Raw genomic sequence first — 18,512 nt, forward strand, 5'->3', positions numbered from 1 at the left:
GTTGATGCTCTCACATTAATTTTATCAAAATATCTTCTTGAATGTGCTAGTGACATTTTTAAAAACTGTTTGATGAGACTGATTTTAAGAGAAAGACAAAACAAACTACCTTGTTGAAAGTTTTTTTATTAGTAACTTAAAGCTTTTTTTAAAAAATCAAAGTAACTATAGATTTATTAGAGACATAAATATAAAGGTCATAACTTTACAGAAATATTTAACGTTGAAAATGATGAGTCAACATCTCTTCATCTCGGGTTTTGGGGGTTTTTTTAATTTTTTTTGGTTCTGTCCTGAATCCCCAGCACCTAGACCAGTGCCTGGCACATAATAGGCACTCATTAAATATTACATAAAGGAGTTAATAAATTATCTCCCCATGCAAGATAACCATTGCTAGCAGCTCAGTTATTATCGTCATTTTGTTCTGCACATAAGACAATTATTGGTATTTACAAAATACATATATTCTGCAACCTGCTTTTTTTCATGTAACATGTCTTGAGCATCTTTTTATGACAATGCATGTAGATGGGCCTCTTTTAAAATGGTTGCATAGTTTTCTATTATATGCATGTCTTGTACTTAATATAATTTTCCCCTATCTATTTTTGTGAACTTGTGTTTCAGTGGGATATAGTCTTAGAAAGAATGTTCTGGAACAGAGGATATGGACATTTAAATCTCAATAGGCATTGCCAAATTGCCCTCCAAACCAAGGAGTTATAAAAATTTCATCATATGTGAATGTCTGTTTGACCATATATTCAGTACTGCATATTACCAGAAATTATTTTTAATTTGAGCCATACTAAATAAATAATACAATCTTATTTCAACTTGCATCTCATTTGATTATTAGTGAGTATCCATGCATTATATTGGCCTTTATATTTTTGTGTTTGCCCAGTTTTCTTTTGGGTTACTTATTATCTCCTTATTGTCTATATGATCTCTGTATATATTCTGGTTATTAACTCCATGGCTACAATATATCGTGCAAATATTTTCTCCCTAGTTTTTGACACTGATTATGTTGTCTTTCACTGTGTATGTACAGAAGCATTTGTCTTTAAATTGTCAGTTCTGGCTTCTAGGTTTCATGTTTTAGTTAGAAAATCCTTCCCTGAACCAAGGTTATATCCTCTTACATTTTCATCTACCATTTTTATGGTTTTGTTTTTTACATTTACATCTGTGATCTACTTGGAATTTTAGTACCTGTTATGATGTAGAAATCTAACTTTTCTTTCGAAATAGGTAGCCTGTTGCCCTAATCTCTACTTACTGAATAAATAAAACCTTTTCATTCCCACTCATTTGAGATCCCTTTATCATGTATAGAATGGCCAGTATTAGTGTCCTAAGACTGCCCTAACAAAGTACCACAAGCTGGGTGGCTTAAAATGGCAGAAATTTATTCTCTCACAGTCTGGAAGACTAGGAGTTTGAAATCAAGGTGTTGACAGAGGCATGCTCTCTCTGAAGGTTCTGAGGAAGGCTCCTTCTTTGCCTCTTCCAGCTGCTGGTGTCTGTCAGCAGTCCTTGGCATTCCTTGTCTTATAGACACATCACTCCAATCTCTCCCTCCTTTATTACATGGCATTCTCCTTGTGTGTCTGTGTCCCAATTTCCCTCTTCTTATAAGGACACCAGTCATTGGATTAGGGCCCACCTTATTCCAGTATGACTTCATCTTAACATTATCATGTCTGCAAAGACACTTTTTTAAAATAAGATCACATTCACAGGTACCAGAGATTAGAACTTGAACATATTTTTTTGGAGGACACAATTCAACCCACAACACCCCCTGAATGTTTTAACTTTACATACATTTTTAATTACTATACTTTTATGTTTTTTCTATGTGGCAAGGCAAGCCTTCCCACCTTTGAAAATTGTACTCTTATTCGTCTTCTAGATGAACTTTAGAATCAGTTTATCAGACACTCCTGAAAATTTTAATCAGATTTTTATCTGAATTGCATTAAATTTACTAATTAACATGAGGAAAACTATTTTAATAACATTGAGTCTCCATATCCAAGAACATTCATTTATTCTGATATTCTTTTATATCCTTTATCAAAATTTTATGGTTTCTTAATATGGTTTTATACATTTCTTAAGATAATTCATTGGTATTTTATAGTTTTTGTTATATTATAAGTAGTATTTCTTTTCTTCTGTGTCTTCCATCTGGTTATTGCTAGCATATAAAAAAAAAGTTTTCTGTTTCTGTATGCTTTTTAACATCTTAGGAAAGTTAACTTTTCAAAAATTCCACAAACTGTCATGAACATTATGTCAGTTATGAAAGAGTGAGATGATTGACCTCTTTTTCTTAAAACCCTTCATACATTTTGTGCTTTCTTTAATTAAAGTCCAAACTATGCAGTGTGACCTACCAGATCCTGCATAATAAAAGGCCTTTGCATACATCTCCATATCATCTCTGGCCACACACCTCTACCCTCTACTAAAAGTCCAATCACTCAAATGTATTAGGTTTTCTTTTACTCCTGGGCCTTTATAGGTGATATGCCTTCTCCCAGAATTCTCTTCCCTTACTACTCCCCTCCAGTTAAGTCCTGATCATCCTTCAGGTCCAAGTTTTGGTATCACTCAACTGAGCTGTCTTCCTGATACAACTACCACTTTCATTTCTACCTTGAGTTGAGTGTTTTTCCTTTGTGCTGCCATAGCAGCCTACATGAACTCTAAATGACAACACCACACTAGATTCCATTGCTTTTTTCTTGTCTGTATTTCCTACTAAACTGTGAGCTACATGAGGCAGTGACCATGTCTGACTTATTCCTTGTTTTATATCCATATGTCTGGCACCTAGTACCCAGTAGGTGCTCCATCAGTGCTTGCTAATTAAAGGGATGTGTGGATTAAGTCTTGGCTAGCACAGGGTGCTAGCCTTGGCATGGGGCCCAGAGCCCAAGGCTGCCTTCAGATTTGGTCTAGATTTCTGCACCTCCCAAACCATATGAGGCATTTTACTTCATTGGTCTGTAGTATATATTTATTAGTATCTAAGCAAATGTAAAAACAATCGGTAAGTGTTAATATTGATTTTTCTGCTACCAGCTGCCTTTTTTTCTTTAAAAAAAATTCCCTTGGAAGGAAAACCTTCAAATATTTGATTCTCTGTACTCTAAAATCATTTTCCATTGTGATATTATACTTACATGGCTCATGCTTCCCCTCCAAGTACTCACAGCATTAGCAGCATTTGCATCTGAAAGAAAACTGCATTCTAGAGATAGGTTGAAAAGCTACAGACTTAGATATTACTAGTAATGTGTGTGAAGTTGTTGAGATCATTCCACATTACAGGAATTGGGTATAAGATAAAAGCCTAACATTTAATATTTCTTTAATGGTATTAAATCCAAAAGATTGTGAAATATATATTAGCCTTATACTTTTAAATTGTATTTGCCTTTAATGTACAATTAAAGGTTTTCATTTTGTCAATTACTGATCGTTTAAATAGTGAAAGTTAAGGTGTCACAGTAGCTAGTCTATTTTATGCATAACAAATTACCACAAACTTAGTAGCTTAAAGCAACATACATTTATTATCTCACAGTTTCTGTGGGGCAGGAATCTAGACACAGCTTAAATGGGTTCTTGGTTCAGAGTCTCTCATAGACTGCACTCAAGGAGTTTGCCAGGGCTAGAGACTCATCTGAACCTTGACTGGAGAAGGATCTGCTTCCGGGCTCACATGTTTGTTAGCCCAGGTTCCTGACCCATAGAAACGACAAGACACTGGCCATATGTATGGATCTTGTCAGCTGGTGGACTTTCTTTTAGGTTGGTTGGCCCCTTTTCTGTGGGCTAGAATGCAGAGTGTGATGATTAGCCAGTTTTGACCACAAGACTATAGAATGGGTAGAGAATAGCAAGAGGGAATAAAATAGATAAACAGGTTTAGACTGTATAGCACAGGGAACCATATTCGATATCTTGTAGTAGCTTACAGTGAAAAAGAATATGAAAATGAATATATGTAAATTCATGAATGACTGAAGCAATGTACTGTACACCAGAAGTTGACACAGCGTTGTAAACTGACTATACTTCAATTAAAAAAAAAAAAAGAGGGTAGAAAGCTGAATCCTTAATGACCTTATGATCTAGCGACACCTCTTCACTCTAACCTAGCCTCTTACCAGTGGACTGCTCCATAAGAGAAAAATAGACACTTATCTTGTTTGAGCCATTGCATTTTGGGGTCTTTTTATTATAGGAGTGTATTCTGCATTTCCGCTACATCTAATCATCCATTAACCAGGTAGTTAATGAATGTCTGTTAGGTGCCAAGAACCCTGCTAAGTTGTTTAGAGACACAAGAGCACATAAGGGAAACTTGTAGTTTTAAAATGGCAAAATAGAGCTGTTTTTGTCCTCTTCTCCTCTGGGAAATTATCACCCAAAACAACAAGGAGAATAAGAAACAGAAATGTGGTCTTTGAAATTAGAAGACTTCTATTATTTGAACTATGATACATAAATATGAAAATCAGATAAGAGTCATAACAAGAGGAAGTTATAGGACCCGGGTGCTTGTGAGGAGTATATCAGCAGGAAGGAAGCTTTCTTCAGGGCCCCAAAGCCGCAGAAGGGCCCAAGAATGTCACCAAGCACTATGGAAAGTGGAGGTGTGGTATGGGGTTGAAAGTCAAGATTAGTTGAGTGTCGACATTAAAAGCCTTCATTCTATATACAGGGAAAATGACTCTAGAAAGCCACAAGGATGCTTTTGACTGAGATAAATGCCTCCCTCCCTGCCAGGAACTGGGTTCTGCAAATGATTGAAGGTGTCAGGGGAGGTAAGAAAGCTGGACAAAGCCTGGAATAAAGGAGCAGTGTGATTAAACAAACTCATGACACAGTGATGATGTTCCCGGAAGTTAATGCTGCCAGTTAAGAGAACGTGTTGAACATGTATTATAATGCATTAAAGCCTTACACAGTGACAGCCTGCGTGAGGGCTATGGACTAGCAGAGCTCATAAAGCTTATAGTTCGCTCCTTACTACTCACCACTACTTTGTACCTGCAGTTCAAGAAAGAGTCAGGAAAGAGCCTGTCTTTAGGCCATTTGGAGTGAAACACAGCCTCATCCTTCTTCATGCTCTCAGTCTATAAGAGGGTATTATCATTCTTTTCAAAAGAAAACATGTAAGTAGCTCCAAACTGAATAAACATAATTATCGAACGTGTTAAAAAAAAGAAAAAGCCTTCATTCTAATTCTCTCTCCTACCCCTGGAAGAGAAAAAAACTATTTCATAGAGAAAAATGAGCCAGAGAGGCTCTAGACTTGGAACCGCAGGCATAGTAGGAAGTGGGGCGAGGCGCTGGATTGGAAACAGGGAGATCAAGTGAAAGCCTAGCACTGCATGGTGGTGTGATCCCCTGCCCCTGCCCAGTCCACCAGCTGAGACCATATCCTCCAGGCAGGAGAGCGCAGTCTTCTTTCTTGAAGAAACCGAATGATCCCTGAAGAAAGACCTCCAGATACTGAAATTAGAAGACTTCTGGGAAATATTCAATGTAGAGGCTGGCTACTTGGCCAGTTGACCTACAAGAAAGCCTACCAGATGATAAGCTCTAGAACATCTGGTCCGCATCTTAGTACCTCACTCTTGCATACTAGCTAAAAGCCAGATCTCACCAAACATTTGAGAAAGGCTTCTAACATGAAAGAGTAAGGTCTGGGGAAACAAGCAATGCAGGGAAAAGAAAAGTTAAATTAATATCCTCTGAGTGCTATGGGATGAAATTGATTTCCTAAAACAAGAGTAGGATGACATTTTTTTAATCAGAAAAAGAAGAAACTCTTAGGAAATAAAAATGTGACAGTAATGTTTTACATTTTAGTAGAATATTTAGAAGCTAAAATTGAGGAAACCTCCCAGAAAACAGACCAATGAGACAAAGAGAGAGAAAACAGGAGAGAAAAAGAGAAGCAATCTAACATTTACCTATAGGAATTCCAGAAAGAGATAGTAGGGAAATAGAGGGGAAGAAATTAGGAAAGAAATACCGTAAGATGTATGTTTTTCCCTCACATCTTAATATGTCTGAAATCAGAGTGTTTATTATAATCAAAGGTGTGACACATTTTAATTGGCAGTGCTTTTCAGAATGGTCCAGTGATAATCTTGCTCTTAGATTAGGGAGAATACTAAAATTCCAAAAAACAGTTATCCCCAACATGAGAACCATGAGTCTCAGGATTTAAACTGCCTATTCTCAAGAAGGATCATTATTATGTAATATCAAAACACCAGGGATAAAGAGAAGATCCTGAAAGTTTTGTTGTTGTCTGAATGTATCTCCCGAAAATTCATATGTTGATGATGCCTTATCTCCAATGTGATGATGTTTAGAGGTGGGGCCTTTGGGAGGCGGTTAGATCATACGGGCAGAATCTTCATGAATGGGATTAGTGCCCTTGTAAAATAGACCCCAGAGAGCTCCTTGACCCCTTCTGCCGTGTGAAGACACAGCAAGAAGATGGCTGTCTGTTAACCAGGGAACAGATCCTCACCAGACACCAAATCTGCCAGCAACTTGGACTTGGACTTCTCAGCCTCCAGAACTGTGAGAAATAAATTTCTGTTGTTTATTATAAGCCACCCAGTCTATGGTGTTCTGTTATAGCAGCCCAAATGGACTAAAACAGGTTTTAGAGATTTTTTTAATACCTTTATAAAGGACTGGGTATAAGAATAATACCAGACATTTCAACATTGAAAGTTAAAAGTCAAGGAACAATGCCTTTGAAATGCTTAGTGAAAATGATTTTCAACCAAGATATTTTCAGACATGTACCTATATTCTTAGGAAGTTGCTAGAAAATGGGCTTTGCCAACATTAGACGGTTATTTTCTAAGGAAAAGAGACATGAGATTCAGGCAACAAAAGATCCGTCATTTAAAAGTACAATGAAGAAAGTTCCTTTCTATTATGATGAATAAAGGATGCTTCAGAAGACTAGTTCATTCAGTAGGCCTCAAGAGTACTCAGTCCAGCTCGAAGCAGACAGATGATTCCAGGACGGCTGTCTCCAGGGGGAAAAATGTTGGAAGTAATGAATTATCAGATAGGAAGATTCACCTGAGAGGCAGAATGAGAAGAATTTCAGATAGGTACAAAGAAAAGAAAGCAAATTATAAAACAAAGCAACCATAAACTTTAAAACAAAATGTACACAAGAAATGTAACTAGAGTATATTTTTCAGCAGTAAACAGTGTTTACATAGTCATAATATTTGTAAAGACTAAATGTTGATTTAACCAAAATGTGTGATATGTTTGTTAAGTCATCTGTAATAGGATGTCTAAATGTGATATCTTAAATTGATGAGTCAAGAGAGAACAGTGTAAGGTTATTATTTACCGTATAAACACCAGAGGGAACAATGAAAAGAGCTGAAAGGGTATCAAGAACACTGGGCACTGCTATTTTTTTGTTGTATAAGCCTTGCATCATTATTTGACCCTTTAGCCTTTGATAAAAAATTAAGTAGAATTTAAAATAAAGCTTGTTGTAACTGGTGTAGTCAAGTAAAAATTCAGAGAAGATGTGAAATTTTATGTATAGGATTTTGAGAAGTATAGAAATGTCAATATTTGAGCGAAGGCTTTCTCATGGGAAAATGGTGCAAACAAAAGCCAAAGTGGGGAAAGGGCGAGAGGTAGCTAAATCAGCTTTCCTAAAATGATGGTCATAAAGGAGAGCTGAATTTCTCCTAAATATAAAATACCTTCACTCAGACCTTCTTGACGTGTGGAACTGCCCTTGTGATGTCTCTCTTGAACATGTCCCCTGGGTTTGGTTTGTTTGTTTGTTTGTTTTCAGTAGAGTCATCTCATTATGGCTGGATTTTTCCCTGCTTCACACCTCATCTCTTCCTCTCTTCTCTTTGTTCTTCGCCCTGTAGTCTGCTTCCTTCCCACGTCCTAGATCCACTTCTCTTCCATCTTCTGGAATTTAATGCTATTTCCCTTTCTTCTGGCTTTGGAAGGCTTATTCCTTTCTTGTCTTTATCCACCTGAAGTAAAATTTTTATTTCCTCCATGTGTCTCATGAAATATAAGAAAATTTATCTAATTAAATTGACCCATACCAAAATATAACAAGTAGTCATCACCTTCCTCCATCTCCCTCCCCCAAGAATGTTTGCGTATTAGTTCATATTTAGTTGAATTTCTCACCAATTAACTTGCTCCAGCCAGTGTCTTTTGTTCTCCCTTCCTTGCTGGAGAGACTTCATTATTTTTATCCTTTATTCCAGTGGGGCTGGAAGAGAGACTGTCATTGTAGCAGAAGGTAGAGTGCTACATTGCCCCTCAAGCCAAGATACCTTCCTGGACTCCAGAATTTTCTGTCCTTTCTCAGCTAGCCAGAGGACTCCATGCTCTGATGATCCATGCTGAAGAAATAAGGAGTCTTGGCTGTTTAGCTTTCCATAAGCATCCAAGAATCAAAGCAGTTTCTTGCTTAGTGGGGAAATAATTCTCTTAATGGTTCTTGCAGTACTAGGCAAAGGTTCTTTTGAGACTTGAGAATTAGGAGATAAATAAGTACCTGGCACAAATAAGCCCAATAAGTGTTCATTTTCCTGTCCTCTTCCTTCCCGAGGCTGATCCTGCTCTCTATTCACCAGGGTTAAAGTATGCTCCTTAAGGACTAGGGTGGTATCCAGTAATTTTGTGGCTGACAGTGTGCCTAGCCTCAGAATTGTGAAATGACTTGTCTTTCTCTTAACTTGGTCCTTTGACCCTTCTGTTCCCCTTATTATTTATTTCTAACGACCATGTGTACATGAATAACTCATTACATTGACTTTGTAAATATTATATTTCTCTAGTCCTAAACACTATGTTTATCAACTCAGTCTTTATAGCTCTTGTATCATAGTCACATACATGATTGTCAAGAATTGGAGAAAGCTTGTTAAAAGTAGTAGTGGTAAAAATGGTTTAAAAAGATAGGATGGATGGAGATAGGTCGTAGATGACCTTAGATGCCAAGTTAAAGAGCAGTGCCCCTGTAAAGGACAGGCAGGAGTACATTGGCAATGCCTCATTCTTTTCAAATCCCCTGCAGTCATGATAGCCTTTAGCAGTAGTTTCTTCTAATTTTTATGTATGCCGTTCCTTCAGCTATCATTCGTAGTAACCCTCAGGCAGCAGTGATATGTATGCTGGCCTTCACAACATCAGGGAATTTCACCAGTTCCCAGTTGTCTGCTGGTTTCCTCCATTTCCTTGAAGTTTCCCTCAAGCTACCTCAAAACTTGAATTTGAACATCCAAAATGATACTCAAAACCATGAGTCCAGCACATACTTGCACAACTCTTGCAGTCATCGTGGGTCAAACACAAACTACAGAAAGAGAAGCCCTAGCAGAGTAGACAATAGACAGTGAAGAACCACTCAACACAGGGAAGTACAATAGAGTGCTCATTGGCAGGGAACATTTGTGGAGTGATACATTGATGACACTTACTGACTAATTGTGTAGAGTACTGTCTGTTGTTCTAACTCTCATTGGCTGAGTATATTTTAGCACTTAGAGCATGGGAAAAATGTGCTCTAGCAGATTTAAGTATAAACCACTTAGGAAAATGTTTCTGAGATAAGTAGCATTATCATTAGCACTGCATGGTGGCATTAAATGGAGTATGTGTATAACAGGCATAATTTCCAAGCATATAAAATTTCCATTGCTACATTTTTGGCTCTGTTTCAGGGCTATTTTTTAATTTCTAGTGTCCCTTTCCTCCACCCCTAAGAGCTTTAAAAAAAAATACCCCTCCTTTTTTTAAATCATGGCTTGCTTAATTCATATGGTGCCTCTGATCCAGAATTGCCTTTCCTCTGCTGTAGTCTACTCATCATAATACCCACTTTTTTTTTTTCAGTTCGAGTGATCTAAACCATGATTGGAAAAAAAGAAAATTCATTTGATTAAGTTTTGTTCAAGTATGAATGGTTTGTTGAGTCAACCTGAAACATTGGTGTATTGAAAGTTGTAACCCCTGTACTTAAATGAGTCTCTTAATTTAACCATTTTAGACAAACATGACTAAGTAAAAAGAACTCCAGGCTAAGCAGGAGTAAAATGTGTGAATGTGGAGACCAGCAATACCACCTAGAGTGTATCGCTGCTTACTGCAAGATTCCAGCCTGGGACATTGGTGATGCTACCTCCTCACCCTCTCTTCATGCTCGGGGGGAACATTGCAAGTGGAGCATAGCGCACTTTCCATTGAGACCAGGCCTTAAAAGCAACCCCTCGTAGTGCTGTAGGAAGCCACTACCATTTGATTCAAGGTGATGATCATGAAACTTATTTCCCGTCTCTAATTTAAAACCTTAGAACCTTAGCACTTTATAACATTATCTACTAATGGATGTGTTCTACAGAATAATTCTCTTATACTTAAATGATACTTAAATGGAAATCCTTAGATATTAAACTTTTTAGTGTCTGAAAAATTGATTCATACAAAAATTGTATCTAAAGAAATTGGTTAAGAACATGTTAATTTTAAGTTTTAATCATAGGAGTGAATTTTTTTCCAGTAGGGTTCAACTACAATGGAGTCATAAGGTGATTGATAATTGAGTTTGACCAAGGTTGGGGTTTTTGCCAGACAGATATAAAGTATGATAGAAAAGTGTTCAGGAATTCTGCTGTGGACCCTCTACTGAGCTGTCTTCCTTCAGGATCTTATCGAGAGGTTTAGTACCTCCTGGTTTCTGACCAAAGTCGGCCACTGGTCATACATATACACGTTCCTTCCCCAGATGGAATTGCCTGGCTATGCTCCCACCACATCACGGCCATTCCCACTTCCAGACTGTGTGAACTTGGACAGCAGTTTCCTTAACTTCTCTCTAAGCCTCAGTTTATTCATCTGTAGTGTGGAGAATAGTCCTTATCTCATTGTGGTGAGAATTAAGTGAAATAATTTCAGGTGAAGCTTGGTTCTTAGCATATAGTAGTATCTTAAATGATACTGTTAGAATTATACTTGAAAGAAAAATTTATTACTAAATAAGAATTCAATTAAAAGAACTAAGGATTCAATGAAAGAAGCTAGATAAAGAACTATAAAGTAAACCTGTAAAAAGAAGGAGAAAGGATTTAAATATAATTTTCAAAATCAGTGAATTAGAAAACAGGAAAAATAAAAAACAAAAGCAAACGTACAACATTAGGAAAGCAAAACAGGATACAACCACGGATAGGAAGGAGATTAAAACATCGTAACAACTGAAATATTTACAGATGAAATGATATAATGTCTGGGGTTTGCTTCAAAGTAATTAATTATCAGAGTAGGGGGAAGTGAATATATGAAGCAAGATTGGTCATGAATTGATAATTACTATAGTTGGGTGCTGAGTTCATGAAGGTTTGTTATACTAATCTGTCTACTTTTAGATACGCTTGAAATTTTCCTTAAATTTGATTTTAAAAACAATAGTGTACTAAGTATAATTCTATACTAATATGAAAGTTTTGCTGAAATAATGTGGTTTTATAGAAAATCTAAATGATATCATTTAGAAAGGGATAGAAAAACTGTGACTTTACCAATAGCAAGGGAGAAATTTAAGTTATTAAAGAACGAATACAGCCCCCCACCACACACACAACTATAGTGCCAGGACCCAATAGGAGAAATCTTTAAAACTTTGAAGAAGTAGGTCATTCCTGTGGTCTTTAAATTGTGCTAAAGCATAGGAAAAAATTGTGTTGCCTTCTAGTCCATTTTATAAAGTTAGCATAGCCCGGAAAATAAAAGTTAATACAGAAGAGGAAACTGTGCCAATTTAATTTATGAATACAGATGCAAAAATCCTTTTAAAAATTTATAAATGAAATACAGACTTATATTAAAACAATGAAATTTTCCCAGAAATGCAAGCATACTAGGACATCTATTGATCTAAGTTATCAAACCAGTAGGTCAAAGGAGAAATACTAAGCAGTCATATTAATAGACAATAAAGAGACATTTTATAAAATTGAGTATTCATTCCTCTTTTAGTAAAAAGGATATAGTTTGATGTTAACATGATTGAAATATGTCTAAAACCAAATATTGATATCATAGCTGAGTGATTTACTGAGTATATTCCCGAGTCACGATCAGGTAGCATTTATTAGCGTTTGCTTTGTACTCCGAAGACTATGAGAAATTTGAGTTTTATTCTGGGGTGGAAAGCCATTGAAGAATGTGAGGTAAGGGTATGACCCAGACTGATTTCTGTTTTAAAATCATTCTGGTTGCCATAAAGAGAAAGGATTGCACAGGGAAAATTTGGAAGGAGGAAAACCAGTTAGATGGCACTAGGTGATAATGGTTTGTATTGATGTGGCAGAGGAAATGGAAGTAGATTTGAGGTTTATTTCAGAGTTAAAGTATGTAGAATTTGTTTATGGATTAAATATGAAGGGAAGGAAATTAGATAAGAAAGAAAGAAGCCAAAAAGGAGTTATAGGTTTTGGGGATTGGTATTGGTGCTGCTGCCTAAAATGAGGAAGATTAGCTTCCCATTACACTTGAAATAAAACCCAAATCCAAACTTCCTGATAGTCTGTAAGGCCCTACTTCATATGGCCCAAACCTTCCTCCCCATCTCCTTCTCTTTCCTTGCTGTTCACCACATTCTAGCCACCAAGGTCTTTCCTTTGTGTTTTGAATTCATTAAGCTGATTCCTAATCTCAGGGCTTATGCATTTGCTGCTTATTCTGTTTGAGGGCTCAAGACCATGAGTCAGCAAACTTGGTCTATAAAGGGCTGGGTAGTAAACATTTTAGGCTTTGTGAGCCATCTGGTCTCTGTGGCAACTGCTCGAGTCAGCGGTAGCCATTGTGGAGCAAAAGCAACTGGAGCTCTTCTGTAAATAGAGATGGGTGTGACCAGATTTGGCCCTTGACTGGTCCTGCCTGGCTGTAGTTTGGCCCTGCCAGAGGTCGTGGTGTGGTTGCCTCATTATTATTTAGGTTCTTCCTGGAAGACAACTTGGGCAAATAAGTTAGGGCCAAGAAACTTTAAAATGCTGCATACTCTACTTCTAAAAATAGAATGCCATGTCTGGAAATTATTTCTAATAAATTGTGAATGTGCACATTGACATCCCAGTGATGTAGGAGATCAAATACCCAACAATCCGGAATTTGTATAGTAGAATCCTCTGCAGTCATTAATAATGTATTGAAGATTACTTAATAATAGAGAACAGGGGTCAGCAAACTATACCCGAGGCCTGCCCCATTTTTGTAAATGAAGTGTTATTGGAACACAACCTCATCCATTCCTCTTCCCGCTGCGGTGGCAGTGTTGACAAGACCAATATGGCCTGCAAAGCCAAAAATATTTACTGTCTGGCCCTCTACAGGAAAAAAAAAGTGATAATATATGTAGTATGGTCCACGTGTGTGCATGTGTATATGCATAGAAAGATTGGAAAGCACCAAAATAGTGAATTTTTTTCCTCTTTTGTTTTTCTCCTTTCTGTTTATCTTTGTTGTTTGTTTTCTATACTGAACATGCATAATTTTTATAATAAAAGTTACTTTTTAAATAGTAAGGTAAATGATAAAACCAATAAGATACAAAAATGAAAAACTAGCTGAAAATTTAATAAGAGAAATTTAAAGAAAGTTGAAAGTCAGAGGCAGGAAAAGTATCAACAATAATACCTAGTTTCATACACACAACCACACAAGTAGTGTCCATTTCAGATTTCAGCATATAATTCTTAATTGGGCCACCATTATTTGAGTTCCTACTATGTGCTGTTTGCTATCAGGCTACAAAGATACGTATGTTGCCTTTTCTGAAGATTAATCTGGTAGGGGCAATGGGATGTGCTTGAACACTAATAAATGCCACAAGCGATATACTCAAGGACCTTAAGAGCTTTCATTCTGGTTAGGAGATAGCTAACACTCAAGTAAAGCAGTTGCTCAGTGATGAGTTGCAATATGATTATAAGGCATTCTAATGTGAGTTAGTCTTTTAACTTTGTTTATGATACCTTTTGATGTAGAGGAATTTTTGAATGTTACAGTCAAATCTATATCCATACTTTCCTCTATGGCCTCTGCATTCTCTAAACAGGTAGCCAGATGTCCTAACATCTCCCTCAGATGTAAAGTGTCACATTTTTCTTTCCTGTCTCTCTGCTTATCTTTTATACAGAAGTGCCATGCTGTTTTAATTAAGGTATCATTTCAACTCAGGGACACTTATTTCAGATTTTGGTATCTAAAATATTGCTTCCCTTTTTTGGTGGTAATATTAAATAAAAAGCATAACTCACAGCACAACATGAATGGTTAACCTGAGCATCAGTGGTTATTAAAGCCAATTTAGACTAACCCTTTAAATTCAAAGAATGTTGGTTGTTCCTGTTAAGTACTGTTTGAGTAAAGTTGATGGCTGCTCTGTACAGAGACACTCCTGTTCTGTATACTTTAATTGGCTCTGCAGTAACCATGATGTTTAACTCTTGACACTCTTAAGAAGCACCTCACATTCAGATGGCAGTTCTACATTAGGCGGTTGTCCTAGGCTTGCTCCTCTTTTGCAGTACTGTAAGGAGCCTTAAGTAATTCCTTTTGGGAGATGGTGGGATTCATGTTCTGATGGAAAACTTTCTGAGTGCTTTCCTTGCTGAAAAGTTTTGACATGCATTTTTAATCAAGAGATGTGCACAGATTCCCAGGCAGAATTGAAAGTTTAATCTTAGATATTTATTTGAATCCCAGTTGATTCTAATGTATTTGGTTACATAGGATAATTTTTAAAATCGAGCAGATTTTTTTTTTCAACTCCTGTTAAGTCATTTATAGAATATTGCCATAAAAATCTGATCTAGCAGGAACATTTATAAAACATAGCCCTAAGAATTCAGTCTAGCGGGAAGAGCCCTGGCCTTTCACGTGGTACCTGTAGCACCTAATGGGCCCTCTAACATTTGCTCAATACAGGAGAGCAGCACTGAGCTCCCATGATAGATTGCTCCAACATCAAATATGTGTCTGCTTTTTTTTTTTATTTGTTATAATTTATTTCTTTTTTTTATTCAAATATTAGTCAGTTTACAATGTTGTGTTAATTTCAGGAGTACAGCATATTGATTCAGATATATATACAAAACTTTTCCTTTTCATGTTCTTTTATATTATAGGCTATTACAAGATATTGAATAGGTGCCTGCTTTGATCATAGTTCCTTCAAGCTTGAAGCAAGCTTGGTGATTTCTAGAGGCTATTCAGGTTTTGAAAATTCGGTGATTTTTATTCAGTTCGTATAGGCTATGTAGATTAATGTTTGAGGTTTTTTTATTGGTTCCACCTAGATTAAGTGTACATTAAGTATTTCCCCACAACTTTCCTGTCCTTTGGTTTCGTTTAAATACCACTATCTCAGTGATCATGTTCTGAATATTGGCATACTTTAAAAAATATTTTCCAAAGCAAAAATACCTTAGAAGAACTTCTGGAAGCTATTAGAGGATGGAATGGAGTAAGGGATTGTCGGGTAGCTTGGCCCCTCTCCTTTTCCAGGTTGACTTCTACAGTAAATGTTCCTTTTACTCACTAACAACCCAGGGAGTGGACTTTTTTTTTTTTTTAATTTAGATTTTGTCAACCAGGAATGTGAGTTTTAGTTATGGGCCTTGACGTCTTTAACCTGGTTGATAATTGATGTTTATGACCAATGTGAATTTAAATGGAATTTACTTTCATTTAAGGCAGGAAGAATCTGTCCTTAACGCACAATCAGAAAGTTTCTTGCATGTGGTCATTTTCTTCCCATAGTTATGAAACTCTTCCTCATTGACAGGGAACACTCATGACATTTCTATGTATAACCTTAAACTAGTCTTGAAAGTATCCTTTGGGGTGTGTGTATAAACATTACAAAGGGTAAAATTTCACATGTGCATCAATGACATATTATTTTAATAGTGCTGGCTAGTTTCAGTTGCTTTTGAAGAGTCGTATGGCTAAGAAATACCAGTATTTTTCAGGATTCTGAAATAAAATAATGTTCATTTCACTGGTTGTGAAAAATTGTCTGGATTTCTGGGAACCAGGAGTAAAGAACATTTCAACAGGATTTTGCTATCAGCAAATCTGTTTTGGTTTCCTGTTCTGGACTCCCTACCTATCAGCTTCATTAGTGCCCGCGCCATTACGTTTCTCCTTTCTTTTACCACAGGAAAATTGTCAGGCCTCTTTTTCTAGCAGTTCAGGACCCGCCTGACAGGAAATTTTCTAATTGCCGGAACAGCTGGTAGGGGAAAACTTTACTGGGGCTTGGCCTTCCCTTTCTAACTTAAGTTTTACCGTCAGAAATTCTTTTATCACCATCATGGTTTCGTAGCCATGTTTAAATTTTTGTCTTTTCGTGTTCGCTCTATACAGGTAAGCTTTGTTCAACTTCTTTAAAGAAGAAAATGTTTTAGTTGGAGTTAAGTATAATTATGCTAATTAAACAATTATTTCACTTTATATGTTCTTCTAAGACACTTTTCAAAATTCAAAACCGGTTCTTAGAGAACTTTTAAAGGATGGTACTTCTATTTACTAAAAGTTAGCCAGCTATATGTATTCTACGTTTCTACTTTGTATATTTTGTAAATTTATTTTTACATTGGCATTTTAGTGCCAAAGTAATTTTTATCTTGGTGTTTGTAATTTTGTATATAAAACAGATGACTAAGTCTCAGTATTAAGCCAGGCATAGACAAAATTGTGGAACTTACTAATATTAAGGAGATTACTGTGTCATAATAATGTAAGCAACATTTTGACAAGTAGGAGAATATGTTATTTTAAACAGTCAAGAACTTAAAAACAGACTTTTGTTGAAATTGGTCTCTTTAAAAATTTGAAGTTTTTAATCAATTGTATTTACCTTTAAGCAAGTAATTTTATCTTAGAGTAGGCACAGTTTTCAAGCATTACTTCGTTAAAATGTGCTTAGTGAATGATAATTTGCATTATATGTAATCTAAAATCTTCCAAAAATCAACTTGATATTTTGCCATGAGAATTGTGCTATCCTGCTGTTCTTAAAGAGAATTAAATTTGTTGATTGGGATTCCCAGTTGGGAGAAAACTCTGTGCTCTTTGCAGCCGTTATTGAGAATATTAGTCTGGAGAACCAGCAATGCTGTTTTCTCAAACATAGATACAAGAAGCTGGCTTGGAAAACTCTCTTACAGAATTTGGTTAAATGAAAAATGCTGAGTATATTTATCATCCATTAGCAAATCAAGTAAATTGCACTTGGTTGAATTGTAATCTAGAATAAATTAAAATGTGATTTTGCACCACAGCATGAATAACCAGTCTAATTATGTGTCACAGCCAAATACAGCCAAACAGTTTTTATGTAGCTTGATCATCTAAAAAATTAACATATAGTTCTTTTCTTTTAAAATTAAAAGAACTATATAATATGGAACTATCGGTATCTATATAGAAAGCGATGCTTTATTTACTTCAATTTTGGATTACTTTTAAGAGATAAATAAAGTATACTTTTTTCATTTATCATGTGTTTTTTATGTTAGATCAAAAAATGGTTACAGATCCATGATTAGCAAATACTTATTTATTGGCTTTTACCAAGGGGTATTTAAGTTATTTTATTTCAACCTTCAACAATATTTTCTGACACTCAGAACAATTTAAAAAATACAAATGCCTTAAGAACACACTTCCTGACTCAAGGGAGGGGAGGAAAAAGGAAATTATGTATACAAGGCAGGGAATAATGCCAAATGTTGAATCATTCTTTAAAATCAGTTAATGTCACCCAGTTTGTTTTCTTGATGCTTGCATGGTACAGTATTAGTTTTCTATAATTCAGGTAGGCAGCATTGATTTCAGTTCCTTTCCTTTAATCCTTTTTAAAAACATTTTAAGAACAAAAGTTTTTTTCCCTTTCAACTTAAAAAGGAAACATTGAGTTAATTTTTTCCTGTTAGTGGGTAAACCTTAAAGACCATTTAAGAGGAAACCTATGGACCTTTTGATGGTCCTGGGAAACAAATGAGCTGGCTTTTGGTGTCGCTGGAGGAACACCAAAAGATTCACCTGTCCATGAATTTTCTTCTGCCATTTTTCTGTGATGTCTAAAATGATACTCTTTATAAATTCCTGAAATTATAGATTTTTTAACTGAACTGAGTTTGTTTTACCTATCAGGGTCATATCTCAACAGGTATTTATCCAGTAACAAATCTTTGAAACCTTAGGTAAATTCTTAGAGGACAGATACTCTTCTGTATCTTAGTATTGCTAACACCTAGCACATTACCTGGCCCATAATCTGAATTGCCTAAGAGAATACGCCATGGATCAGAAACACTTCCATCAGGACCAGGCAGTCAGGGAGAAGCAAAAGCATGAGAGCCACCTGAATTTTAGTCCCC

The 18,512-nt window shown here is 36.1% G+C and overlaps 1 protein-coding gene across 8 annotated transcripts in view; it reads left to right on the top strand.

Moving 5' to 3' along the window:
- RPS6KA3 (ribosomal protein S6 kinase A3) overlaps positions 1–18,512 on the top strand; it is a 104,240-nt gene that overhangs the window by 29,307 nt on the left and 56,421 nt on the right. The window contains exon 1 of one of the 8 annotated variants that reach the window (XM_064483331.1): positions 2,292–2,295. The exons of 6 other annotated variants lie outside the window; for them this stretch is intronic. Coding sequence is in view for 1 of the 2 variants with exons in the window: in XM_031445749.2 (XP_031301609.1) it covers positions 16,456–16,494 (39 nt within the window). In the remaining variant the exon portion in view is untranslated. Of the gene's footprint in view, positions 1–2,291; positions 2,296–16,440; positions 16,495–18,512 lie in introns of those variants that run through there. One more of the 8 variants, XM_031445749.2, reaches the window with a different exon arrangement.

This window comes from Camelus dromedarius, chromosome X, assembly GCF_036321535.1.
Source record: "Camelus dromedarius isolate mCamDro1 chromosome X, mCamDro1.pat, whole genome shotgun sequence".
In the NCBI taxonomy this organism is placed as follows: Eukaryota; Metazoa; Chordata; class Mammalia; order Artiodactyla; family Camelidae; genus Camelus; species Camelus dromedarius.